General features: G+C 43.8%; 1 protein-coding gene across 2 annotated transcripts; it reads right to left on the bottom strand.

Moving 5' to 3' along the window:
• PCBD1 (pterin-4 alpha-carbinolamine dehydratase 1) lies at positions 1-27103 on the bottom strand. Of its 2 annotated transcripts, none has more exons than XM_083146295.1 (4): positions 27080-27103; positions 4672-4803; positions 1612-1692; positions 1-757 (listed from the first exon to the last, which is right to left on the bottom strand). In XM_083146295.1, the coding sequence occupies exons 1-4, from the start codon at positions 27089-27091 to the stop codon at positions 659-661; spliced, it is 324 nt and encodes a 107-aa protein (XP_083002421.1). In that variant the 5' UTR covers positions 27092-27103; the 3' UTR covers positions 1-658. The 2 variants fall into 2 exon arrangements, with proteins under 2 accessions (XP_083002421.1, XP_083002422.1); XM_083146296.1 differs by lacking the exon at positions 27080-27103 and adding an exon at positions 16109-16345.
• Positions 27104-27754: the final 651 nt, after the last annotated feature.

Below are 27754 nucleotides of genomic sequence, written 5' to 3' on the forward strand. Positions count from 1 at the left end.
TGTGTCCCCCGCAGCGTCCCCAGCCCCCCCTGCTCCCTCCACCGCCGCGCTGCCCCACTAGGTCCCAAGTCGGGTGGTCGGACGTGCAGCAGGTCCGACCACCCGACGCAGATCCGATGCGCACGGGACCGCGCATCGGATCTGAGGGGACATCAAAACTAGCCGATTTTGGTCCGATTTCGAACAGATCCGATTGATCTGGCTGAAATCTGACCAAAATCGGCTAGTGTATGGGGGCCTTAAGATTAGCTGTACAATCTTTATGGTTTGAGTGAAAATCTGTAAATGTATGTGACCAAATGACAACAGTTTACTCCCAAAAGCTGGGAAAATGTGTAAAATAGTAATTCGGATAAATCAAATAGATTTAAACAATATGTCAGAATGACCATTCTCTGGGTTAGTTAGTATATAGGCAATTGTCATTTGCTCCTAAACATTACTAGATGTTTGGTCCAGTCATAAAGATTGGACTGTACATCCCTCTTCTGTCTCTGAAAGAGTATCATAACAAATTTTACAACAGCTAAACGCTTTACTTTGTCAGTCACTACACAATGCGACACAAACATGGGCATTCTTATCTGTCACATCACTAAAAGAAGCAGTGTGAAGAATTATTTGGAAGCTATTGCATTGACAATGGTGCCACCTCTTGTTAAGATAGCGTAGCTGCAACTTGTTCAATAAAGCTAGCCAGGTTGATGTCTCTCTCGGACAGACCTCCACAGTCATGAGTGCTTAAAGTGATGTGGACCTTTCGGGGGAGAAAAAAAATTATTAACTTTATATGAAATATAAAAGTCCTTACACAATTTTCATCCAATAGGTGTAAGAGCATGATTAGTATTTAACTGCACTGCTACACTACAACAGCTGGAGTGTCAAGGTTAGCCATCACTGCTATACCCCTTTCACAACGCAGCTATAACGAGGTATATTGACGATTTTTAATCGTGTGAACCCGGTTCTAGGTGCAGTGTGAAAGCTCCATAGTCAAAATACAGGGTCAAAAAGAAATGGTATTTGAACCTGTTTAAAAAGAAGGTTCCTACACCGATCAATGTCTATTCATTTTGCAGTGTGAATGCCTCAGACCCAGTATTTTGTGCACATGACTGTGCCACAGAAGCTGATAGGCTGTCTCCCTGCCTGAACCAGGAAACAAGAGAACTAGCATTTGAAGTAGTGGAGCAGTATTACTGGCATATTTCTATTCTACATAGCATACAGTTATGGCAACATGGACTGATGATGGGAGGCAGAAATTTGCAGGTAAATAACTGGCAGATAATTAACTGGCACTGTAAAGGAATCTCTAATGTTTAAAAACATTTGAAATTGGTACACACAAACATCAACAGGTAGGTTTATTTTTAGTTATAATACAAATATGTGAGCAATAGAAATCCATCATACTGTTTTCTTTGGGTGAATCGGGTTCAATGTGAAAGGCACCAACCCAGTAATAAACCGGGTCAACCATGCGATGTGAAAGAGGTTTAGTTTGCTCAGACCCATTTCGGAAACATAAAATAATAAACTAGATGTTGGTGGTTTTATTTTAAGAAACATACAGATTCTTAACAAAATATTTAAGATTTATGTTACCTTGTTATAGACATTAAACCACTCAGGGTGGTGGTCCAGTTTTTCAGCCTGTAATGCTACTCTGGTCATAAAACCAAAGGCCTACAATGAGATGAATTAAATTAATTGCATAGTTGACATTTTATTGATTGTGATGTGATCCATGTTTTCCATTACGTTCCACATTATTCATAGGGTAGGCAAAAGGTTCCTAAACCCTGTCCTCAAATCACCCTTAAGATAGATACACACCTAAAGATTTATCAACCATTTCCTCCAAAATGGTGAAAAATGGACAAAACAAAAATTGTTTAATTTTATTAAATCAAAAACAGATTTATCTAATTTGTCTGAGTAACTATTATACCCCTTTCACACTGCAGCTCTTAAACGGTAAATTGCCGTTTTTTTTGCCTTTTAAAATGGGTAGAGCTGCAGTGTGAAAGCTCCATGATGCTTTAACCATTTAACAAATACCGGTATTTGTTAAACGGTTAAAAAGTAGTGTCCTACCCGTTTCAGAGCCATTTTTTGGGTAGTGAGAAAGGGTCTGTTTCTATGGCTTGAAACCTTGGTGGTTAAACTGGTTGAATGCGTGAATGGTATTACATGCTATTTAAAATGGTTTTCACATGCAATGTGAAAGGGGTTTAGTGACTCAGACCCGTTTTAAACACCATTTTGAAATACAGGGTCTTAAACGTTTAGGCAATGTGAAAGCAGCATTAGGCAAATAAATCTGTAGGTGTGTACCCAACTTAAAGCTGGGTACACACCTAAAGACATACCCGGCTAATCTATCTGGTGTGAACAAAAACCTGGCAATTAATGAAAGCATATGAAAATCAATAATTTGCTTCTAAAGGCTGGGAAAATCTGTTAGATCACTTAAGTGTAATGACTAAAGGCCCATGAGTTGAAAGTCGCTCAAAACAGCAGGTTTAAGCGTAATTTCGGCCCAAAGCCACCCAGTGTGTATGGCCCGGCGAGGAGCACTGCTGCGAGCTCCCGCAACATCACCGGGAAAGCCGTTCATCTGCAGGTTATAGCAGCAGATGAGTGGCTTTCAGGATGGCTTTGCATAGTGCTCTGCTATGCAACACTGTCCCTCCCTCTCCGTCGGCGCCGGGCAGGGGGAAAACACTGAGCGGCTTTCCCCGCAGCGATGAACGCTATCATCGCTTTCTATACACACTAGGCATAGTCACCCAGTGTGTATGGACCTCATGTTCTCTTTACTACTGTTGTCTGTTTTCCAGCGTTTGTGAGCAAATGGTCAATTTTCATTTTCCCCAGTACAGTACCAGATTTGTATTCCCATCAGACAGATAAATCTTTAGGTGTGTACCCAGCTTAATAATCCCGGTTTTAAGGCTATCCATGGCAGAGCACAAATGGTTAAATCAAACTGACTAATGCACTAATTAAGTTAACTGTGCCCAAGCTTGGTTATTCTTAAAACCTGGACTGTGAGTACACACTGGCAGATACATATCTACAGATTATTTGGTCTGCAGATATAGGTCATTAGATCGGGCAGCGTAGTTTCCATACACACTGCTCAATGGATACTGCCTCACATCACAGCTGTCAATCACCACCAGCTTCTGTGTGGATATAGGGACGTTTGGCGAATCGCTCAAACACAGCACAATGCTTGTAGACAGAGCTCTATCGGACATTGGATGTACAACGATGATGTTCACATATATTGCTCCTATACAATGGCCGATGGTCAAGCAATATATAATCCGCTTCATTAAACAAGCAATATATCAGCCAGTGTGTATGCAGCTTTAGGGGAGAGGTGGTGCAAATGCAATGTTTAATTTTGACTGTCGGAACATTCAGTTTGAAACACAGACATTCTGACGTCAAGTCGACCTTCAGTGTTCAATTTTGCGACCATGCAGATTTGACTTTTTAGAAAGTAGAATCTGCACCGGCTTCAATGCACATTGAATCATTGTGTGCCGATATTGCCAACTGTCAAAAATATCAACAAATATTAATTTGGTTAGTGCATAACTGAGCTCTTGATCAGTGTGAGAAATACATTCTGTCCCATTAAAAACCAACCACCATTGTGTCAACATTACATTAATAATATCCAGACATGTTTATTTCTGAACTGTTTATTGTGCACATTTAGGGTCACAATCATGTAGTGACAATTATCTATCGCTTTCCTAGATTTCAAAGCATGCTGACATTTATAATGGCCATACTAAAGTTTGATCACATAGAGCAATCATGTTGGGAAACTAATTCCCATGATTTGTATGGTGTCCCACAATCCAAATAATACCCCTTTCAGACAGAACAGCAAATTACTGGGTGAAGCATTTTTACCCGGTAATTTGTGTAGTGTTAAAGGGTCTACTCCGGTCTTAAATCCCGGGTCACTGACCCTGCTTTTTACCAGGTTCGTCGGCCCTGGTAGACCCTTTCACACTACACAAATTTCCTGGGTTGCCCGTTTTTAATCCGGTAATTTGCTGCTAAGGGCGAGATTTACTAAAGGGAAAATGCCGTAAAACCCTCGTTTTACGTCATTTTCCTATGTATCAATCCCTGTCCGACCTGTTTTCGCAAGGCTGGGTGGCGATACCCTATAGAAGCCTATGGGCTTCTTTCGCCTCCCGCCGTACGACGTCTGCGCCCCCCGTCCTCCAAAATCTCCTTTTCCCCCTGGTGTGACAGCCGGGAGGACATCCGGCTTCAGGGGGGAGGAGGAGACGCAGGGGGACGCTGCCAGCCGCCGGGAAGTGACGGAGACCCCCGCAGCCCACATCACAGGTATCGCGGGGGTCTCCGTCACCGCAACCCGATGCTGGCCGCATATGTTAGTTCATATGCGGCAGCATCGCGGCGGCTGCAGTGCGAAGGGCGGCGATGTATGTTAATACATCCCGCCCTAAGTGTGAAAAGGGGTCACCCGGCAAAATGACCCAGCACTCAAAATGCAGTAATTGCTGGGTCCCATGTCTAAAAGTTATGGTTGAAGCCACCAGACCTGTTATAGGTCTGTGTAAGTTTGGCAAATGTTATTACATGTGCGACACATTTCTTCTTACTTACCCTATTGAAGTCCTTAAAGTGGAATTCTTTGAAAATAGCATCTCTACCATCCAGTTCATTCCATCCAACTGCCCTCAAGTTAGGCAGTAGCTGCTCCCGCTCCTCTCCACTCAGTCTGTGAGCTTTCCCGGCCTTCAACAAGTGAAAAAAAAAAGAAAAATGATCAGCCATATTTGCTGTAAATGAATTAAGCCTTCTATTTCCACAAATCAATGATAACTAATTACAGCTTGGTACAGATTAGAGGGATCTGGTTGCCTCATAGGTGGTGTCTAGGTCAACAGTAAATCAGTTTAGCAGGTTAAGGACTAGACGTCAACATGAGTTTCTTGTTCATACTTTACCCTCCCAGTGGTCCTTGAGGGAGAATAGAATAGCATGCAGAGCTCAAAGAGTGACCATGTCTGAAGCATGGCGAGCCATACGACAGAATGTGGTAAAATGTTGTCCATGTTGCCCTATGTCGACATTGATACCAAAAATGTCAAACTCATGTCAACCTTTTCCCATGTGGACCTTTTGCGGTACTTGTGTATTATCACGGTGCCCACGATTTCCATCGCAGGGCATTGTACAATGAAAAATCGCATCGCATGCGATGCGACTTCACCCTATTTGTAATTGTACAGGCACCCAGATGCCTTATTACCATGTTAAATGCCCCCCGCAGACCCGATTTTTAATTGTATACCCACCCTCATGGGTCATGACTATGTGAAATGCCCCCCCCCCATTGTTTACGCCACCCCACTATCAACGCCAACCCGAAGCGTGGCGAGCGCAGCAAGCCCGCGAGGGGCGGCGGTACGCGTCCTCCGACCTTTTCATACCCCCACTATCCAAGTCGGCGTGGAGTTGATTTTATAAAGTATGGCGAGTGCAGCGAGCCACCGAGCCCGAAGCGTGGCGAGGGGACGCGGATTACTTCACATGTATTCCGTGTCCGCTCGCCACGCTTCGGGCTCGGTGGCTCGCCACACTTTATAAAATCAACTCCACGCCGACGTGGATAGTGGGGGTAAGAAAAGGTCGGAGGACGCGTACCGCTACGCTCGCCACGCCTCAGGTTGGCGTTCATAGTGGGGGGGCCGTTAACAATGTGGGGGCATTTAACATACTCATTACCCATCAGGGTGGGTATACAATTAAAAATCGGGTCTGGGGGTGCCATTAAACATGGGAATCAATGGGAAATCGCGTCACACCGCATGCCATTATAATAGCATGCGATGCGACGTGATTTTAAAATTGTATACTCAGCCCGGGAGAAGGCTGAAATCTGGTCCATCGCATACCTTAATTAGTGGTATGCGATGCGTGCCGTGATAATACACAAGTACCCCTTTTGTTGATGTCAACCTTTGACCTTTTGACCAATAGCAGTCGACCAATCCACACCTGATTTTTCCGTTTATAAGGAAACTGTGTTTCCAAGCCTGAAACCTGTTTAGCCTTTTTCCCCTGTACCTAAAAAAAAAATAATTTAAATAACATTTTTAATATGGACTACTCCTAGATAACTGTAGTAATAATTGGAAACAGTCACAAAAGATGGGACAAGTAAGGTACACCCAAGAATAAAAGGTGGAACAACCCGACACTATAATTATAGGGCCAGCAGCCCCTAACCTGACCTATTTGTCCTGGTGGGATGCATTACTGTGGGGTGTAACATACTGTGTATAAGATAAAGGGATACTACGGTGTGACAGAACATTAAAAGGGACATTACTGAGATGTAATGTGTATAGGGGTGCACTATTGTGTATTAAATGTGGGACCCCTTTCCAGCAAGACCTCGCTCCATTGGCACATGCAGTTTCTAGTTAAAATATAGGGTGTGCAAATGCTCTTGTGGCACTGGGCACCAACATGTCTACTTATGGCTCTGTGAATGAGGATTGCTATGAGTGAGGTGTTGCTGGCTGCTGTGGTGATTTGTGCCGGGAGCATGGGCTGGGGAGAGAGGCCTGTCCTCTCGCTCTCAGTGTGCGGGTCTCTGCAACAAGGGAAGGGGTATCGGGCCCAGGGCCCCTCCATCAGACCCGAGCACATGTAAAAAGTACCCTATCCCGCTGACTCTCAGAGCCACTGATCTGTGCTGAAGGGTGCGGTGCTGGAAAAGGGGAGAAGGGTCAAAGGCAGAACTACCGAGGGGGCTGTGAAGCACCAGACAAAATCTTGGCTAGGGCATCAAATTGGTTAAGGCTGGCACTGTGCAGATCTAAAATGTTATTTTACACCGTGTGTCAAACACTGTGTAAAATCTCGTATAAGGACTATACAAGCAAGAGTGCACAGAGGTTCCCATTCCACAGCATGTTTGTGGAGGCTTGGTAAAACTCATAAAAGTAAAAACAGCGAAAGGTTACATACAGTGCATTGCTCATTTCATGGTGAGACTCAGTAAACGTGACAGTTTCTGTATCTTAGCAACGAGATGGGAAATATAGATACTGCTCCATCACTGTAATAAAGACTGAATGCAGGAACAAGACTGAATTACTGTATTATAGAGGGCAAACATCACAATTACAGAAATAATTTACAAAGCAGACTGATAGTATTGGATAACAGATAATACTAGTCCATGAAATTGTAATTTTTTTATATTTACTGTACCATTAGTTTAATTACATAAAATGTATTATAGTTTTTTTTCCTTTCTAACAATGTGCTTACAAATCAGGAATCACAACAGTATCTATTCTATACAACCAGAAAGCCACTTTAAAGTGTATCTGACATACATTTTTTTTTAAAGGAAGACATAATTAGTCAACTACAGATAGATAGATAACTTAGTAGCTGGGTAAGAAACTGGCTGCCCCATAGAAAGCGGAGGGTGGTGGAAAGCGGAGGGTGGTGGTAAACGGTGCATATTCAAGTTAGATATCAGTGCTGAGTGGAGTACCACATGGTTCGGTGTTAGGGCCTCTTCTATTTAACATATTCATTAATGCTATAAAGAACGGGATAATAAGCAGTCTCCATTTTTGCAGAGGACACAAATGTGCAGGGTGGTTGGAGCAGTTGAGGATGTTAACATTTTACAGAGGGACTTAGATAAATTTGATGGATAGACTGGAAAATGGATAATGAGATTCAATGTGGAGAAATGCAAGAGCGTAACTACCATAAGTGCAAGGGCTACAGCAACTATGGGGCCCAGAGCAGAAGGGGGCCCATCTTTTCTGTCTAAGTAATATGTTTTACATACATTGGTCACCATCAGTTGCTAAATAGGGGGCCCTTACAAACCTTTGCTATGGGGCCTACGAATGTCTAGTTACGCCCCCTGATTAATGTCAGGTTATGCATCTTGGGAGACACAACCAGTGTGCGACTTATACACTAAACAGTAGAATTGGACAAATCAGAATTGGAGATGGACCTAGGAGTCCAAATTGACAGGTGCAGTGCTCAGTGTCATGATGCAGCCACTAAGGCCAACAGGATACTAGCACGCTTAAAAAGGGGCATGAAAACTAGGTACAATGGGGCAGATGTATTAAGCCTTAGCAGGAGATAAATGCATGGGTGATAGAGAGATGAACGTCCAGCCAATCAGCTCCTTACTGCCATGTTACAAGCTGTGTTTGAAAAAAGTCAGTAAGGAGCTGATTGGCTGGACGTTTATCTCTCCTTATTACCCTTGCATTTATCTTGTTAAGGCTTGATACATCTGCCCCAATGTACTTTTGCTGCTCTACAAGGCACTGGTTAGACCTCATCTGGAATTTGGAGTGCAGTTCTGGGCCTCACATTACAAAAAGGACATACGGAACTGTAAGACGTCCAGAAAAGAGCAATTAGGCTAATAAAGGGATAGTGCCCTTAAGCTACAAGATAGGACTAGTCAAATTCGTAAAGTTTACATTAGAAAAGAGTCTTTTAGGGGAGACATGCCCAACATGTACAGATATATATCAGGGGACAATATTCTAAAACATCAAGCAACCTCTTTACTCCAAGGTCAGAAAATTCCATACCCTTAGAAGGAAAGGGTTTTTTTGGTTTGTTTTTTACGGTCGGGGCAATAAAGGTATGGACATTTGGACATTTGGTGATGGCAGACACATTGAACATATTTAAAATATGGTTGGACAAACATTTTCTGAAAAAAAAAAAAAAACATTCAGTGGTACAATTAATCACTATTCAGCCATAGTTGGAACAGATGGTAATACTAAAATGGGGATATCACAATCTAGTATATAGTTACCACCTAACGGTATACTATAACCTGTATAAAGTTTAACTTGATGAACGCAAGTCTTTTTTTCAACCTCAACTACTATGTTACAAAATATTAAGTTTAGAGAACTCAGCTCTGAAATACACCTCAGATATAATGGGTACAGTATACTTTGCATAATTGTGGCCCCATCCCTACTTTACAATGCTGCAGTGGTGTGTGTGAGGCCACAATGATATCCCCTGCAGGGGGCAGAGCAGAAGTCAATAAGTATTGTATGACATACAGGAAAAACGACTGTAATGACTGCATTTTGCCATGACTGGCCATTTGTGCAGTATGAAATGTAATCAAGCTCATTTACAAGCAAGAAATCGGAAGTCTCCCATTGAGGCTTACCGTATAAACTGAAATGTGTCTGCAAAGAAAAAAAAATTCTAATTAAAAACATGTGACTCTCATCTAGTTGTTTTTCATCAAAGCATCTACAAAGGGATCCAGATGTCTGTTCTTGTGTTTCAAATTAAATTTGTATTTAACTACTGAGCAATGTCCAATAAAGCAGAATACTGTCTCCATGTACAATTTCTGCGAATCATCCCCTCCTGTGCAGCACAATCCACTTCCCATCCATGGAGGCTGATAATGCTTTCATAAAATATTTTTACAGGTCGAGTATCCCGTATCCGAATATCCGTTATCCGAATTATTCCGAAATACGGACATTCCAGAAAGTGAAAATTTTTTTTTTTTTTGCTAAAAACTCACTGGGGACATTTGTAACAGCATCACTGGGGACATGATATGTAACTGGCACTATATATGTGCAAGACAATGATTGCTTGGCATTCAAATTCAGTGCTGAGATAGTACACACATTTTGTTTCACATTTTGAAACCTTGTTTTTTGAACAATTAAAATATATTTGTGTGTATTTTATGTGGTAATAAAATATATTTGTGTGTATATTATGTGTTTATACAGCATACATGCAAGATACTTCAAAATACATCATTGAAATATTAAAATATTCCAAAATACGGAATAATCCGTTATCCAAAATTCTCCTTGTCCCGAGCATTTTGGATAAGGGATACTCAACCTGTATTTTAAAAAGCCTTTATATTGCACATATATAGCGTTCGTGCCGAGTTGAACACAAGTCATCTATAATTGTTCCTGCATTGCATGCACAGACCTAAGGGCCCGATTCAGAGAGATGCAAAGCAACTGCCAATATCAGCAAGCAAAGATGCAGTACTTGTTTAGTTTCACGGCGGCCGATATATTAGCCGATCCAATGCGATTTTTTACCTGTTCATAACCCCACTATGCATGGAGTTGATTTTATATAGTGTGGCGAGCCCGAAGCGCGGCGAGCCCCGCGAATTACTGCGCTTGCCACGCTATTTAAAATCAACTCCATGCGTAGTGGACAGTGGGGTTATGAACAGGTAAAAAAATCACATCGGATCGGCCAATATCGTATCCGATATATCAGCCGCCGTGAAACTAAACAAGTACCAAAAATGCCACATAGAACTTAAGAAACACCCACCATACTTACTGCAACTCATTTGCAAACGTAAGAACAAGAAACATAGGGGCTGATTCAGACCTTATTGCTGCTGAGTAATTTTACAGAGACCTGCGATCAGATACCCGCCGCCCAGACAGAGGTTAGACCCACCCTGTACAAGTCTGTGAATGATTTGCGAATGGATCGCTGATCGGCTGCAAGCTGCAAATCCTTTTGCAGCTCACTCATGGAAAGATTTCCCTAGTCTGTGCAAATGTAAGTGTGACCCTTCCACAACTCTGCGACAGACCGGAACTGACGTCACACACCATTCCTGAAAATGCTTGGGCACGCCTGAGTTTTTTCTGACATACCCAGAAAATTGCAGGTTGACCCCAGAAATTACAGCTTGCTGTTGGTCAAATTGCGAGGGGATTGCTATTTGAATCCTTGTGTGTTTGGGTACGTAGCGATACCTTGACATGTGCCCAATGCAAATACAGCACATGCACAGTCTGTGGATAAAATCGCTTAGTTCCATGGAACAGTGACTTTGTGAACTACTCTGAATCATATTCTAACTACGGATAGTATTCCTTATGCAAACTTGATCTAGTTTCACAGGCATCTATACGTTTGGTCTGATAACAGTTATTAGCATAAATAGTGCCCAGCAGCACCAGTTTTTATTTTGCACTAAAGGCCCATACCTGGCTGGTTGAAATAAAAATCTAGACATTTTTGGGAGCAAATGACAATTGAACATTTGCTCCTAAAAATAGGGCCTTATTCTAGTTCACTCTTTCTGACAAAATCCTTCTTAGATGGACAAAACCATGTGCACTGCAGGGGGGCAGATGTAAAATGTGCAGAGAGAATTAGATTTGGGTGAGTTATTTAGTTTCTGTGCAGGGTAAATACTGGCTGCTTTATTTTTACACTGCAATATAGATCTCACTTTGAAGTAAAACCCCACCCAAATCTAATTCTCTATTCACAAGTAACATCTGCCCCACCTGCAGTGCACATGGTTTTGTCCATCTAAGAAGGATTTTGTCAGAAAGAGTGAACTAGAATAAGGCCCATAGAAACTGATACAAAAGGTCATTCTGCCAAATTGGTTCAATCAATGTACGCAGATGACTGATTTTTGTCCATTTTCCAGCTTTTGTGAGCAAATGGTTGATTCTTATTTGTTCCCAAAAATGTCCTGTTTCATTCCAACCAGCCAGATTGGAAAGATAATATTTTAGTGTGCATGGGCCTTTAGATCAGAGTTGCCTACCCGACCCCCTCCTTCAGGGAGAAAATGCTCTGTTCCTGGACTTCCCTGGTAATGTATGATTGCCATCACCTGTGGTGAAACACCTTTCTTATCAACCAGCTCCCCACAGGTGATGGCAATCATACACTACCAGGGATGTGCAGGAACAGAGCATTTTCTCCCTCATGGAGAGAGTCAGGTAGGTAACTCTGCTTTAGATACATCTGAAAAGAGGTGTAATTTTACCTACAGAAAACTCTGGGGTAGATTTATTATAGCGGCGCCTATCGCGCCGCTATAACACTCCCTGCTTCGCCTCATTAGCGAGGCGAAGCAGGAGGGGACACCGACAAGATCTACTAAGATCTTGCCGCCGGAGCGGGGGAGCGCTAACTCCCCCCTCCGGCGATGTCCCCTCAAGCTGACAGCACGTCAGTTAACACTGACGCGCTGTCTGCTTCTCCCCGGCTGGCTGGACTGCGCATGCGCGGGATCTCGCTTCTCACGCGAGATCCCAGCGCAGCTCAGAGCCAGCAGCAGGGACAGCGCTGTCCCTGCTGTAGACATAGGGCATCGCCGCCTGCAGCTGTCGAAGTCGATAGCTGCAGGCGGCAGAACGGTCAGCGATGCTGACCGTTCATAAATTAGATATGCAGTATGCGCCCTGTACTAAAACTAGTACATGCGCTATGACGCCGTCCCCCCACCGCCGCCGTTACTGCACCGTGTGATAGATCAGGGGAAGCGCTATCCCCTGCCATAAGGCACAGGGATAGCGCATATACCCCTGATCGTCAGATCATAAATCTACCCCTCTATCCCATAATTCCATAGACACTTAGATCACTGTATATTTCCTACTACAGAAACCTGCCGCAATTAAGTTAAACCAAGTGGAGATATACCTGAAAGGCATACAATTTTAGAACACCCATAGTGACAGACAAGTTTGCAGTGTTCAATGAACAAAAACAAACGTGATATATACAGTATGCTCTGCAACCATACTTGCACTTAATACAGCCCAACTATTTCCAATTATTTGCTATATCATACAGATGGCCATCTGTGTCCCACCATTGATGGTAACTATTCAATTGTTTTTCCATTGGTCTATTTTTGCTACAGTTGAGGGCGTGAATGAGCTGATCAAGGAGACAGCATAGCACAGTGTGGGGGAAATTTACTAAGATGGGAGTTCTATTTCAGATTTTCAATAAGGAACCATCTGTTTCTCCCCCACTGATCATAAAAGTTTTCAACATCCTTAGCATGTTGGCTACAGTAGGTCATAAAGACAAGTGCATAATACTTTTCATGTTCCTGCACCCTACCACATGCTCTCACATCCACTCATCCTCCAGATACAATTCAAGGCAACAGTTTTAAACATAAACCAATTTTCATATTTTGAGTAAACTAAACATGTATTATTAGCCTAGAAACTTTGGTAAGGGGTGATAATTACCATGTCAGATAATGAATAATTAAATTCCTTCCCTGATAAGCCCCACACTTTAGACAGACAAAGTGCATATATGTTTTATTTAGTACAAATCTGAATATACAAATGAAAGCAGTGGCAGTTCTTCAGCACAGGTCAACATTCAATCAGAGGAACCCCACCCACTGCTACCCCAACACCACCATCTGAATTTTGTACAGAGCTGCAGGCCTATCTCTAGACCTGCCAGGGGAAGTACAAGTGTTGGACAGATTTACCAGAGTTTAGAGATGATCTATAATAGTGGTTCTCAAACACAGTTCACGTTTTCCAGGTCACACAGCTGTTGCCCTCATTACTGACTGACACATTTTAAAAGATCCACAGGTGGAGCTAATTATTTCACTTATGATTTTGTTAGGAGACCTGCAAAACATGCAATGTGTGGGGTCCTGAGGACCGACTTTGAGAACCTGTGATCTATAACATTGTACAATTGCTAAGCTACAGTCTAATTGGTGGCTAAGGGCACTTGTCCATCTTTAGAAGGCATGATACTTTTATATAGGGAAAAAAAAAATTGGAATTGAACATCTTGCTATACCCAATTAATCTAGTATATCTCTGTCTTTAAAATGTGGATGGTCGCAGGACTAAAATTAACAACATTCTGTTTGATCCCTGCCAACATGACCCTCTCCAGGAGGGACACATTGCTCTGCTCCTGGACTTCGCTCTTAATGTATGACTGCCATCACCTGTGGTGAACAGGTTAATTGATAAAAAAGGTGCTTCAACACAGGTGATGGCAATCATACATTAAGAGGAAAGTCCAGGAGCAGAGCAATATGTCCCTCCTGGATAGTGTCATGGTGGAAGGTATGCTGTTTACATTTGTTAATTGATCCTGGGGTGTACAGCAAGGCGCCCCCCCCCCCCCCCCCCTCCCTATATCATCATCAATTTATTATATAGCTAGGGCAGGCATGTCCAACGTTGGCCCTCCAGATGTTGTGAAACTACACATCCCAGCATGCTTTGCCACAGTTTTGCTATTAGAGAATGCTAAAACTACTGCAAAGCATGCTGGGATGTGTAGTTTCCCAACATCTGGAGGGCCAACGTTGGACATGCCTGAGCTAGGGTGACCAACTCATCCCTTTAATCCGGGACACAGGTTCTGTGGCAGTTTAAAACCAGGTGAAAGCCAGCCACAGAACCTGTGTAATTAGTATGTGTCCTGGATTAAAGAGAGGAGTTGGTCACCCTATATATAGCGCACACATATTCCGCAGCGCTTTACAGAGATTTTTGAACATTCACATCATTCCCTGCCCCAGTGGAGCTTACAATCTATATTCCCTACCACATGTACATGCACACAGACATTCTAGGGTTAACTTGTTCGAAGCCAATTTAACCTACCAGTATATTTTCAGAGTGTGGGAGGAAACTATAGTACCTGGGGGAAACCCGAGCAAGCATGTGGAGAATATACAAACTCCACACAGTTATGCCCATGGTGGGAATCCTAACCATGACTTCAGTGCTGTGAGTAGGGTGACCAACTCATACCTTTAATCCGGGACACATATTAATTACACAGGTTCTGTGGCAGTTTAAAACCAGGTGAAATGGAGTCTTGAGGTGTGGCAGTTTAAAACCAGGTGAAAGACAGCCACAGAACCTGTGTAATTAATAGGTGTCCCGGATTAAAGGGAAGAGTTGGTCACCCTAGCTGTGTGGCTACAGACTTTGGCCCTTATTCAGATCTGATCGCAGTACAAATTTGTTCTCAAAATGGGCAAAACCCTGTGCACTGCAGGTTCTAGAACAGATGAATATTTGTGGAGGCAAAAACCAATACTGTAAGTTGACATAGCACACCTGACAGAAAATCCACATAATGCACAAACAAAATGACTGTAATTCACAAATAAAAATGCGCTTTAAAAGTGTTTTAGTAAATTGGTTTATAAAGTATGATTTATGTACTGTATACCTATTTTGTTTCCACCAATACAATCCACTATACTAATTGCACACTTCAATTAAATATGTTAAACAGTAATAGTTTAGAATGCAGGGAGAAATTATCCTTTTACTACACACACACACACACACACACACACACACACACACACACACACAGCTTAAAGTGGTCCTGGAGAGGTGGTGAAACTCTGTTTCCCTAACACCAACCCCTCCTCCCCCCAATTGGGCAGAGCCTAGACCAGTGCCAGGGAATTTGTGCCCTACCACCCATAAAGGGATAATGGTCCCACAACATATGGTAGCACAATCGTATGCATATTACACCGCAAGTAGTGCCCTTGATTCATATTAGATCACACAGTAATGCCCCTTATACACATAATGTCCACAGTTGTTCATCTTCATTTTACATTACATAGGCCGTGCCAGAAGAAGACGCCGCTGGGACAGGCTTTTCTGTTGGAATTACTGTTCAGGACGGAGTTGGAACTCAGTTCCCCATACCATTAGGAGGTGGTGGAACTCCGTTCCACCCCGTCCCCCCTCACTTTAACCCTTTTCATATAAAAGGTTTAAATGCATATGAATCTGCTCCTTCTATTAGCTGTTTAGCAGCTGTAAAGCACAACAGCAGACAGGTGTGATAGCGAGGTACGTAGTTAAGCTGCATGAGGTTTCTTTATGAATCATTACTGTAAATTAATTAAAAAAATAAAAATAAGAGTGTAACATTCAATTCCCCATCAGCCAAACAAGGCAAAGTAATATAAAGGTTTTTTTTTTTTTTTGTGTGTCTTGCTCAGAATGTTCATTACCCAGCATAGTAAAGATTATAGTCCCAATCTTATCATGCTACATTGCTCCCTGGGCTGTTCATTAACTAACACACTTTGACTCTTGCCTCTCCAATCCCACACATGTGATTGCAACAGTTGCAGGCAAAACAAATTATTTATCCCAAACTAGTCTAACATGACAATGAAAAGCAAATGTATTTTATAAAAACATCACCTTACCATGTCTACACAAGGGATTACACAGCAACTCTAGGATCAGCCTGTGTGTCTGTCACTGGCTCCAGCTGCTGCTGCTGCTGCTTTAGCTGAATGCCTAGGAGGAGGGAGGGGAGGACTATAAATCCGCCTATTGCAAATAGCCAGGGCTGAGCTTCAATGAATGTAGTCAGGCTCACACACTGTGATTCAGCAACAGAGCAATCCAAAGACAGGAGCCATATTGCCTGTGAGTGACATCCTGTGGTGTGCTCACTGTGCGACTACGGTAGCAGAATTTCCAACGTGGCCCCTTTCATTAGTTACAATATGCTCTGATTCTGGGCTTATCTTTTAATTTATGATTGCTGTCACCTGGGTTATACTAGTTACTTGATAAAAAACGTGTTTCACCACAGGTAGCGGCGATCATAAATTAAGTCCAGGAGTGGAGCATCTGACCTGATGGAAGTGGTCATGTTGGAGGGTCTTTTGTAGGGCTTGTACTGAGCTTGTTTTTTTTTTCCCCTGGAAAGGAAATGATTGTAACTAGATACTTTTTCTAGAGACTTATTTTTATGGTTCCTGTAGTATTGTTACTGAGGGGTTTATTTACTAAGATGGGAGTTCTTTTGAAGATGGGATGTTGCCCCTAGCGATAAATCAGAATCTACTACTTATTTATTAAACACCTTCAAGAAGATAATATAATCTTATTGGTTGCCCACAGCAACATCAGTGGCGGGATGCTCTAATAAATGCGGTAAAACCCCGTTATCTTGGTTTTTACCGCATTTTGATATGCAGAAAAACCTACAAGCCGGGTTTTCGCTGCGGGGGTATTGCCGATACCCCATAGAAGCCTATGGGCTTCTTAATGCGACCCGGTGCAGCCCCGCACGGACCCCTGCCACCCCACACCGATCCCCTTTCACCTGTGTCCGCACTGTGCTGCCCAGACCAGTGACCTCCTCCTCCCTGCACTGTACATCCTCTTCTGCCCTGCAGCAGCATCAGCGCCGGGTAAGGGAAGGAGGGGGAGCCGCCAGTGCTGCACATTGCTGGCGCAATGCAAAGGGCAGTTCTTAACGCAAGAAGCTGTCCTTTGCAATAATTATTGCGTATGTTAGTGCATATGCAATAATTATCTACGCGGTAGCCGGCGATGTGCGGCGGATCTTCAATAGAACGCCCATCTTAGTAAATAATCCCCTGAGTCTACATAAATGTGAGGGTGCAATTTGCCAATGCCGCAGCATTAAAACGCCTATTGGGCAACAAAGCACTTTTGTGCGAATTCCGGCCACCGTAAAGTAAAGCCACTGGCCCACTGCAGTAGTGATTCGCATTGCAAAATCATTGAAGCTCATAGGATCTACCCTGCTGTTTGTTATGCTGGTACTTGTAGTGCCATACAGCTCGAGTGCCATAGGCAGTAGCCCCTGCAGCAAATTGCTTTGACTAGTCACACAGTTGGAAGTCTAAACTTTGCATAGCACAGCAAACCGCACAGATGACCTATTGTTGGGATTTAAATAGCAAGAAGCAATTGTCGATCCTGCTGTGGAGCCTAATGTGTTTGTGTGCAAACATCTCTCTCTAAACCAGTGATCACCTGATGCTGCCTTGTGTGCTAATTCATGCAAACTGAGCAAGAAGTACGGTAATATAGATTGGTGAAATTTAATAGGATGAGAGATTCAGAAAGTGAGAGATTTGGTGAGAAATCTCCAGGTTTTTTGAAGCGCAATCATTTACACTGCAAAATCAAACTGGTTTTGCAGTGTAAATGATTGCCGCTTAAATAAAATTGGATGTTTCTTACCATATATCTCACTTTTTGAATCTCTCATCCTATTAAATTTCCCCCATAGTGTTAATCTCTGTAATTTGTAATCCCTTTTTTTTAAATCTTTCTATGCACTGACTATTTGTACAGGACAGCACTTTCGATTAAAAAAAAAATACTTCCTGGCACTCAGGGGCGTAAATATTATTTTTGCTCCCCCCTGCCAAAAGTGTTTCTTGCACCCCCCCCCCCCTCCAATAGATATTTGAAAAATAAAGAATGCACACATTTTATTTTTTATTTATTTATTTACAGTTTCTTATATAGCACAGCATATTCCTTCGTGCTTTACAATTGGAAACAGAGATAAAACAAACTGGGTGGTAACAAACTGACATGGAGGTAAGAGGGCCCTGCTCGCAAGCTTACAATCTATGGGGATAATAGGAGGGATCCATAAGGATAGAAATCCATAGTATGGCAATCCCATTAGATTACAAGACAGTCCTGATGGGATGCAATTAGATATGAATGCTACTGGAGGTTGTGTGGGGGTCTTGAATATGATAGGCTTGCCTGAAGAGATGAGTTTTCAGGGAATGCTTGAAAGTTTGGAGGCTAGAGGAGAGTCTTAGTGTGCGTGGAAGGGCATTCCATAAGGTGGGTGCTGCCTGACAAAATCCTGCAAGCATAGGTAGAAGCTAGTAATGAGTGTGGATGGAGACGCAGATCTTGTGCAGAGCGGAGAGGTCGGGTGGGGATATATTTTGAGATAAGCGAAGAGCTATAAGTCGGTGTAGTCAGAGTAATGGCTTTGTATGCAAGTAGAAGTATTTTATAATGAATGCGGTAGTATACAGGCAACCAATGGAGGGACTGACAGAGCGGATCAGCAGACGATGAACGTCTAGCCAGGAAGATCGGCCTCGCAGCTGCATTCAGATTTGTAGTGGTGAGAGTCTTTTATTAGGAAGACCAGTAAGGAGGCTATTGCAATAGTCAATGTGTGATATAATGAGTGCACATTCCAAACAAGGGAGTGTGGCTTTGCAGGTAGAGAATACCTTATACCCCCAGTTTTGCAACCTGCACGCCCAAACTTTGGCCACCACAGGGAAAAAAGATGCCCAATTCAAGGTGCATTTTTCCTCCTTCTAGTTACACATTATACCACACACCTTAATGCCCCTTACATTACATTACATATTATGCCACACACCATAATGTATGGGAGGCGGTTGGTTATAAAACTGCAAACCAAGAATTGCATTAAAAAAAATATTACCTTTTAAATACAAATATTCAAGAATTTTCCACTTGAAGCTGTTCACAATTCTCCTTCTATACCGTGTGAGGGACAGCTTCAGTTCCTCTTCACTCCTGGTCTCCGGGGATACAGAGGCCAGAAACTAGAGAAGCCAGGTAGCTGCCAATTAGTTGTGAAGAGGATTCAGGGGGAGGAGGAGGATGCAGGTGACTGGAGAAGGAAGGCATCCTATGCTGGTCACCGACATGAGAAGAGCACATCAGGTGGTGGTCAGGTGGAAGACAATGCTGATAGGTGGTGATTAAAGGTAGAGGTGCCACGAGATGGGCAGGAGCAGGAGGCAGAGAGTCGTTTCTCTGGGACAACAGTAGAAGCCTGGTGCTGGGGATGGCGGGGATCCAGAGACTAGACGCAGAAAGCCGGCGATTGCTGGGGCCAGGGCACACATAGTAGGCCCGGCATAGGTGCAACTGTGGCAGTGAATGTTTAGAGCCAGGGGTTTAACATCCCGGATGACCGGACTGGCTGGACTTGTGCCACTACGCTAAGCCCCAGTGATGATTCTGTGGAAGCAGGCTGCACCCTACATCCTGGCATCAGTGCTCCCCGCAGACAGCTGGCGCTGGCTACCCCAAGCCGCCGTGGGGTCTGCAGGACCTTTGTTATGCCACTGCTCGCACTGGATGGTTCTTCTTCGATTTCCAGTGATAGATCTGCAGTGCAAAATGGGTCTACTGTGATTCATGTTTGTATACAATGGGCAATGTAATGAACAGTTATTGGCTAACTGTGCATGTACCGCAATCTCATATGTAAGTGGGAGGGTACAGCGGCAATCTCGCTCAGAACTGCGAACCTTGTCGTAGAGTGAATGACAGGAGGTGGCCGTTTGGAGTTGTTTAAAGGGAGTATTGGAAAGAAGGCGGCATGTTTCTTCTGTTTGCTGTGTGATCATATGTGCATATATACATGGTTTCTTCCTCGCTACTGCTGTAGCCATAGACGAACCCTTAGGTTCCCTGTTTATCCAGAATTATGTATTCTGAAGCCTTTACTAGAGATGTTTCTGAAACATCCTCCATTATGCTATCAGTACATAGCGGTGATACAGAAAATGATGCAGAAACTGTTGTTTTTGCATCATTTTATGAAGAAAACCTCTTTTGCCTTCTAGTATTAAATTTTTTATGCATTTTCGTCTCTTTATACAATGATACTTAAAGCCAGGGCTCCAGCAGGAACTGAGGCCCTTATTCTAGTTCACTCTTTCTGACAAAATCTTTCTTAGATGGACAAAACCGTGTGCACTGCAGGGGGGCAGATTTAAAATGTGCAGAGAGAATTAGATTTGGGTGAGTCATTTTGTTTCTGTGCAGAGTAAATACTGGCTGCTTTATTTTTACACTGCAATATACAGTAGATCTTACTTTGAAGTAAAACCCCACCCAAATCTAATTATCTCTGCACAAGTAACACCTGCCCCACCTGCAGTGCACATGGTTTTGTCCATCTAAGAAAGATTTTGTCAGAAAGAGTGAACTAGAATAAGGGCCTCAGTTCCTGCTGGAGCCTGCTGAAAAATAGCCCTGCTTAAAGCTTTATTACTATTACTATTATTATTATTATTATTAACAATGATGTTTACTGTAAACTTGCGAGCAGGGCCCTCCTAACTCTATGGGGGTTATTTTAGTCCATTCTTTCTGACAAAATCCTTCTTAGATGGACAAAACCATGTGCACTGCGGGTGGGGCAGATGTAACTTGTGCAGAGAGAATTAGATTTGGGTGGGGTTTTTCTTCAAAGTGAGATCTATATTGAAGTGTAAAATCATGCAGTCAGTATTTTCCCTGCACAGAAACAAAATAACTCACCCAAATCTAATTCTCTCTGCACATGTTACATCTGCCCCCCTGCAGTGCACATGGTTTTGTCCATCTAAGAAGGATTTTGTCAGAAAGAATGAACTAGAATAAACCCCTATGTCTGTTTGTTTCTACCCACATGAGTTCCCTAGCATCATACAGTGGGGATAGAGCATTCAACAAATTACATACTGATTGTTAGGGAAACGTACACATTGCAAAGTTTGTTTAATTAGCTGCAAAGTATTACCCTTAACATTAATCAAAATGTTCAAAAGATACTGTATGAGCTTTTCATTGTTTGTGTGGAGTTCCTTTTATCCTAATCCAAGCTTTTCTAGATCATTAATCTTCAAGCAGAGGTGCATTAACAGAGGAGGGGCCATGTGTGCAGGCTACGATGGGGTCCCCTCGTCCTTGGCGGCACAGTAAAATTGTGCCAGACTATACTGTGCATGTGCAAGTCTCCGGGAACATGGCGCCCAAGCCGTTTTCCGAGGACACCTTTATTGCATATACATGGATAACAGGAATTTGGATAGTTGCCACGGCACTGTCTAATGGAGAGGTTTGTATAAATAAATGGGTGCAGGGTACTATGGGCCTTATTCTAGTTCACTCTTTCTGACAAAATCCTTCTTAGATGGACAAAACCATGTGCACTGCAGGTGTGGCCGATGTAACTTGTGCAGAGAGAATTAGATTTGGGTGGGGTTTTACTTCAAAGTGAGATCTATATTGCAGTGTAAAAATAAAGCAGCCATTATTTACCCTGCACAGAAACAAAATAACTCACCCAAATCTAATTCTCTCTGCACATTTTACATCTGCCCCCCTGCAGTGCACATGGTTTTGTCCATCTAAGAAGGATTTTGTCAGAAAGAGTGAACTAGAATAAGGCCCTATATGTGGTGTGTGGCCCCTCCTGGATTCAGGAGCAATGTGCAGCACACATCTTGCACCAATTATAGATATGTCGGTGTCTTTATGATATTAAAATTTTCAGTAATATATGCTAGTATGTGTTAACACCACAATACAATGATTTTATTGTCAAATTTTCAATGGTACAACAAAATACCACATTGTCCAGTAATTTAGAAGCAACTAGAATGATTTATTGATCTTGTAGATGTGCAGAGTACAGAGACTGTTTAAATAGAGACAGAATGGATCGGCCGAGTCACAACCTTCATCCACCCACACAAGAAAAAAAAAAAAACTTAATTCAAGAAGTTCACATTGTTCTGTCAGGAAGAGTGATAGGACGCAGCTTGTCATGAATCCACAGGACGTCCCTCACCATGTGACCTTTACTGTACTTTGGTCAGGGCATAGGTTTTTTGCCTTTTTTTCCCCCTGATATTCTGGAATACCTCTCACTTACAAATATTTTCCTTTCTTATCTAACTGGTTCAACATAGATGACACTGTAGCTAAGTGCACTGTTGCAATACTGGTTATGTCAAAATAATTCCTTAAGATCTATGTAAAGTAAAAGTTTTTGATTTATAAAGCCATGTTTAAGGTTGCTCAGAGCAACCTTAGATAGGCGTGGGGATTCTGAACCAAGTGGGCGGGCAGCCGACATCCAGTGATGTCAGCTACCCGCCCCTGGCGCCCCATGTCACCAGGCGATTTCCATGGGAACGCCCACGAAACGCTGGGTGTTCCCATGCGCGGGTCCCCCAGACGGCCCTGCCGGCCGCAATGTTGGGTGTGAGCAGCCAGCAAACAATCTGTTCCTGTTTAAAAAACATTGCGCTCACATGCGAATTCGTATGTTAGTGGACGGACCTCAATAAGGTTCATTATTAGGTGTATCTCAAAGCTTTTCCTACTTCCTTTATTGCAGTATAATCTGTCTGTGTCAATGTGCTTGTTATTAGGGACACTAACATTCAAAAAGATTATGCACAGTGCATAAAAACAATGCTTTAAATCCTGTAGAAAATACATCAAAATAAATAAATCTGTATATCAGCTAAGCCAGTGGTTCATAAACTGTGTCCTTACGCAGCCTGGGGTGCTGCCATACTCTTTGTAGGGGTGCCTCAGATTAGTTGTCCAGGACCAGATCCAATTTTATTTGGTCAAAATGAGAGGCAAAACCAGTTAGTGGCTACAATGAATACAGGCACAACTAGCATGGAGCTAACGTCATAGTTACCTACCCTCCTGCATTCTGCAGGAGACTCCCTGAAATAGAAGCAATCTCCCTCTCTCCCTCATTAATCTACCAATCTCCCTCATGTCACCTAGCCCACATTACACTGTTACATTTTTAGGGGAAAAAAGGAATGAGAGACGGATACATTTACATTGAATCACCAGCACCATTTCCCAGCACTTTACCAAGTATAGTATCTCTTACTAACTGCTTTGGGGCTCATCTACATTTGGATATAAGTCATTTTAAAAGATTCCTCTCAGATGCAGCAGTACACACCCACACTTCTAGGTGCCACGTTCACAATCTCTTTTCGCAATCTCTCCATATACGGAACTAGACACGCCCTTTGGGTGGAGCATGACACGCCCCCTAAATTGGGCACTGTATAAAATTCTATTACCAACTATAATCTCCCTGAAACTAGTATACAGTAAACTTTAGGGATACAGTAAACTTTCAATATACAGCAACATTTCTAGAGGAGGTGGGGACACTCCAGTACTGGGGATAGGGTATAGAGGAGTTACTTACTTCTGCCATGTTCCAGAGCTGGCAGGTCACAGCTGTCAACATTGACACAAAGTGGAAATCCATGTCGACCTTTTCATGCCGACCTATTGCATGTTGACATTTTGTCAATGTTGATCTAGTGCATGTCGACCTTTAGGTGCTGACCTATTAACTGTTTATCTAGACACTGTCAACCTATTAACCCTTTCCCGATGGGGCGTTTTTTGTTAACTTTTCTTTTTTTTTTTTCCTCCTCGCGTTCAAGTAAGTGTAACTTTTTTAATTTTCCGGCTATATAGACACATGAGGGCTTTTTTTTTGCGGGACAAGTTGTACTTTTTAATGGTACCATTTACTATACTGTATAATATTCTGGGGAATCAGGAAATAATTCAATGTGGGGTAAAAAGGAAAAAAAAGGCAATTCCACAATTTTGCGCTGGTTACGTTTTTTTTGGAGTTCATAGTTCGTTTAAAATGATGGGTTATATTTATTCTATGGGTTGTTACGATTCCGGTGATACCAAACTTATATAGTTTTCGTTACGTTTTACCACTAAAAAAAAAATAGAAAATTTTACGGTTTTTCTAATTTGCGTCGCCATGTTCTGCGGCTTATAACTTTTTTATTTTTCCACCTACGGACCTGGGTGAGGGCTCATTTTTTGCGGGCTGAAGTGTACTTTTTAATTAATACCATTATGGGATATGTGCGACTTTCTGATCTCTTTTATTTACATTTTTTTGGGTAGGCGATGCGACCAAAAAACATAGTTTTGGCGTTGGGAATTTTTTTCCGTTTACGCCTTTAACCGTGCGGGATAACTAATGTTATATTTTAATAGATTGGACTTTTAGGAACGTGGCGATACCAAATATGTTTATTTTTTTTATTTTTTATTTATTTTTATTTGTAAAATGGGGAAAGGGGGGTGATTTGAACTTTGAATATTTTTTTTATTTTTTTATTTTTAAACTTTTTTTTTTTTTTTACTTTTACTACAAGGCCCCCTAGTGTACTTGACCACTAGGGGGCACGATCGCCTGTACTAGGTTCAGCCATAGAGCTCTATGGCTGAACATAGTGATTTTCAGCACTTCCTATTACATCCTGCCTCAGGCAGGATGTAATAGGAATTCTGACATGGCCAGCACAGGGGTCTACATTAGATCTCGCCGCGGGGGCCCCCGATTGGCGCCGGAGGGGGGCGCCCCCCTCCGATCAGCTATTTAAGCACTGCGGGCGCTTTGCCCGCGGTGCTTAAAGGGTTAAACGGCCACGATCGGCGAACTCGCCGCTCGTGGCCGTGAGAGCAGGTACCTGGCTGTAATATACAGCCATTACCTGCTCTCTTTCAAGCCAGCTCACTCCGTGAGCTGGCTTGATTCCCCCGCAACCGACATATGACGTACATGTACGTCATATGTCGGGAAGGGGTTAATCCCCACCCAGTAAATAAACCTCCTGGTGCAAAAGAGGAGGACATGCCTGTTCCAGAGAATTATATAGTTATTATTGTTAAAAAGAAAAAACATTTCCGTTGGTACAAGTTGGCCTGTATTTATTCCATTTGTATAAATATATTAGCAAGCCAGAGATCCTGTAGGCCTAGGCACATTTTTAGGTACTCTTTACTTAGTACGGCGCCCGTCACGGTCATCGCGGGCATCGCATGCACTAAATAAACGCATGCGACGCGATGCCCGCGATTTGCCATAGGGACCAATGTTAAATATCAAAATTGACTTCAATTTCATGATCAATGCCTCAATGGACGCGATTTTGCCATAGGAAACCATGTTAAATGGGCCACATAGGCACCCTGAAGTGTTAAATGGCCCCCACAATTTTTAACGCCACCCCACGATCAACGTGAACCCGAAGCGTGGCGAGCGCAGCGAGCCCGCGAGGGGCGGCGGTACGCGTCCTACGACCTTTTCATACCCCTACTATCCACGTCGGCGTGGAGTTGAGAATAGAATAATGTGGCGAGCGCAGCGAGCCACCGAGCCCGAAGCGTGGCGAGCGGACGCGGATACCTGTGAAGCCCGCGAACGGACGCGTTTACCTGTGAAGGTATCCGCGTCCCCTCGCGGGGCTCGCTGCGCTCGCCACGCTTCGGGCTCGGTGACTCGCTGCGCTCGCCACACTATTTTATTCTCAACTCCACGCCGACGTGGATAGTAGGGGTATGAAAAGGTCGTAGGACGCGTACCGCCGCCCCTCGCGGGCTCGCTGCGCTCGCCACGCTTCGGGTTCACGTTGATCGTGGGGTGGCGTTAAAAATTGTGGGGGCCATTTAACACTTCAGGGTGCCTATTTTCCCTTTGTGACACATTTAACATGGTTTCCTATGGGAAAATCGCGTCCATTGAGGCATTTGGACATTTAACATTGGTCCCTATGGCAAATCGCGGCCATCGCGTCGCATGCGTTTATTTAGTGCGATGGACGCGATTATTTTTTTTGAACGCGACGCCCGCGATCATGATCGCGGGCGCCCTTCTAAGTAAAGAGTACCCATTTTTATTTATTATTATCATCATCATCGCCGCTGCCACCTCCACCTCACATCCATCCTCATCATCATCATTTATTTACATGGTGCCAAATGAGGTTTGTAGCACTTAAGGCCTGGGCCATACATTGCATTTTAGCAGAGCCCGTTCAATGAGTCTGCACATGTAGTTCTGTGGGGCCGCACCCACCGGTTGCAACCGCAGCATGCTGTGGTTCAGCAGGATGACGGGACAACCGGATTGTAAGCTTGCAGCAGGGCCCTCTTACCCAGGGCTGCTATCAGGAATTTTGGGGCCCAGGGCTCATTTCCAGTCCGGCCCCCCCCCCCCCAATCCTCACTTGACTTATCGTAACCCGGCTCCTGTTCCCCCATCTCCTCTTCTGCTGAGCGCAGGCTTCATCAACTCTGAATGCCGAAGGCCATATAAAATGCAGCACCGGTTGGTGAGCCAATCAGAGCAGTTGCTCTGATTGGCTCAAAAGCCAGTGCAGCATTTTAATTGGCCACCTGCGTCCTGGGTTGCATAAGCCTGCACTCCGGGACCTGCTTTGTTCAGTGCACTGAGAGCAGCGCAGTAGAGGCAGTCGGGGGGGGGGGGGGCGCAAAATGAGCTGGCCAGGCCCTTCCAGAAGCTGGGGCCTGGGACAGCAGTACCCACAGCACCCCCCTGTCGGTGGCCCTGCTCTTACCTCCAAGTTTGTCTGTTGTTACCCAGTTTCTTCAATGACTGTCTACAATTGTAAAACGCAGCTATAATGTGCTGAAAAAACCTGCTTGCGGTCAGCACAAGATTCCCCACACCGAGTCGACCCAACATGTCGTCACTGTGAACTAACCCACCATCCCTGCTCCGCATTACACCATTATACCTTTTCCATCATCCCGCATGCCTGTGCACCCATACCATGGACGCCCCTGCTATCTCCAAGCAGCTGATCAGCAGGGAGCTCCATGACATCAACCACAGAGGTTGCCGTGATTGACATAGACATGGACTTACTGCCGCCAATGACACAAGAGGGGAGTGTCCCTACCTCCCTACAAATATGCCAGACTGAAGAACACTATGCATCCTTGAGAAAGGCCCAATAGGGCAGAAACGCGTTGGGTCAACACGCCCACCACTCACCTAACTTGCAAACCCAAGCCTCCTCCTCCTGGAGTCGAGCCCACTCTGCTCCACCCGCCTCCTCAGCCGGTGACGCGAACTCCGCTGAACCCGGAAGTGTAGACGGCGTGTGTTGAAGCAGCGTGGTTGGACAGCTGGCGTCTTCTCCCACCGCACACACCGGTGCAGTCCTTTGGCCGTGGCTGACTGCAAGGGAACGTCCAGAAGAAAGAAGGTTTCCGGGTATCAGGTATGTGCACGGTGCACCGCCAGAGGTGCATGGGACGCCAGCCTCTGGTGACACCCTGACACCTCCCTTGACCCTCCCGCTGACATCCGTTCATCATCTTGGACACTTGTGACTTTCCACACGCCCACCTGGTTCGGAACACATCTGGGGTGCGCCCATACCCAGAGCTTCCAGACCACCACCTTC

Source organism: Crinia signifera, chromosome 6 (genome assembly GCF_055691185.1).
Source record: "Crinia signifera chromosome 6, ASM5569118v1, whole genome shotgun sequence".
Lineage (NCBI taxonomy): Eukaryota > Metazoa > Chordata > Amphibia > Anura > Myobatrachidae > Crinia > Crinia signifera.

Bases quoted from the DNA above. Each gene is read 5' to 3' on its own strand.
- PCBD1 (XM_083146295.1), bottom strand. The intron at 1,693-4,671 runs GTAAGTAAGAAG...ATCTCATTGTAG, and splicing joins ACTTTAAGGACTTCAATAGG to GCCTTTGGTTTTATGACCAG. The intron at 758-1,611 runs GTAACATAAATC...CTCCCCCGAAAG, and splicing joins GGTTTAATGTCTATAACAAG to GTCCACATCACTTTAAGCAC.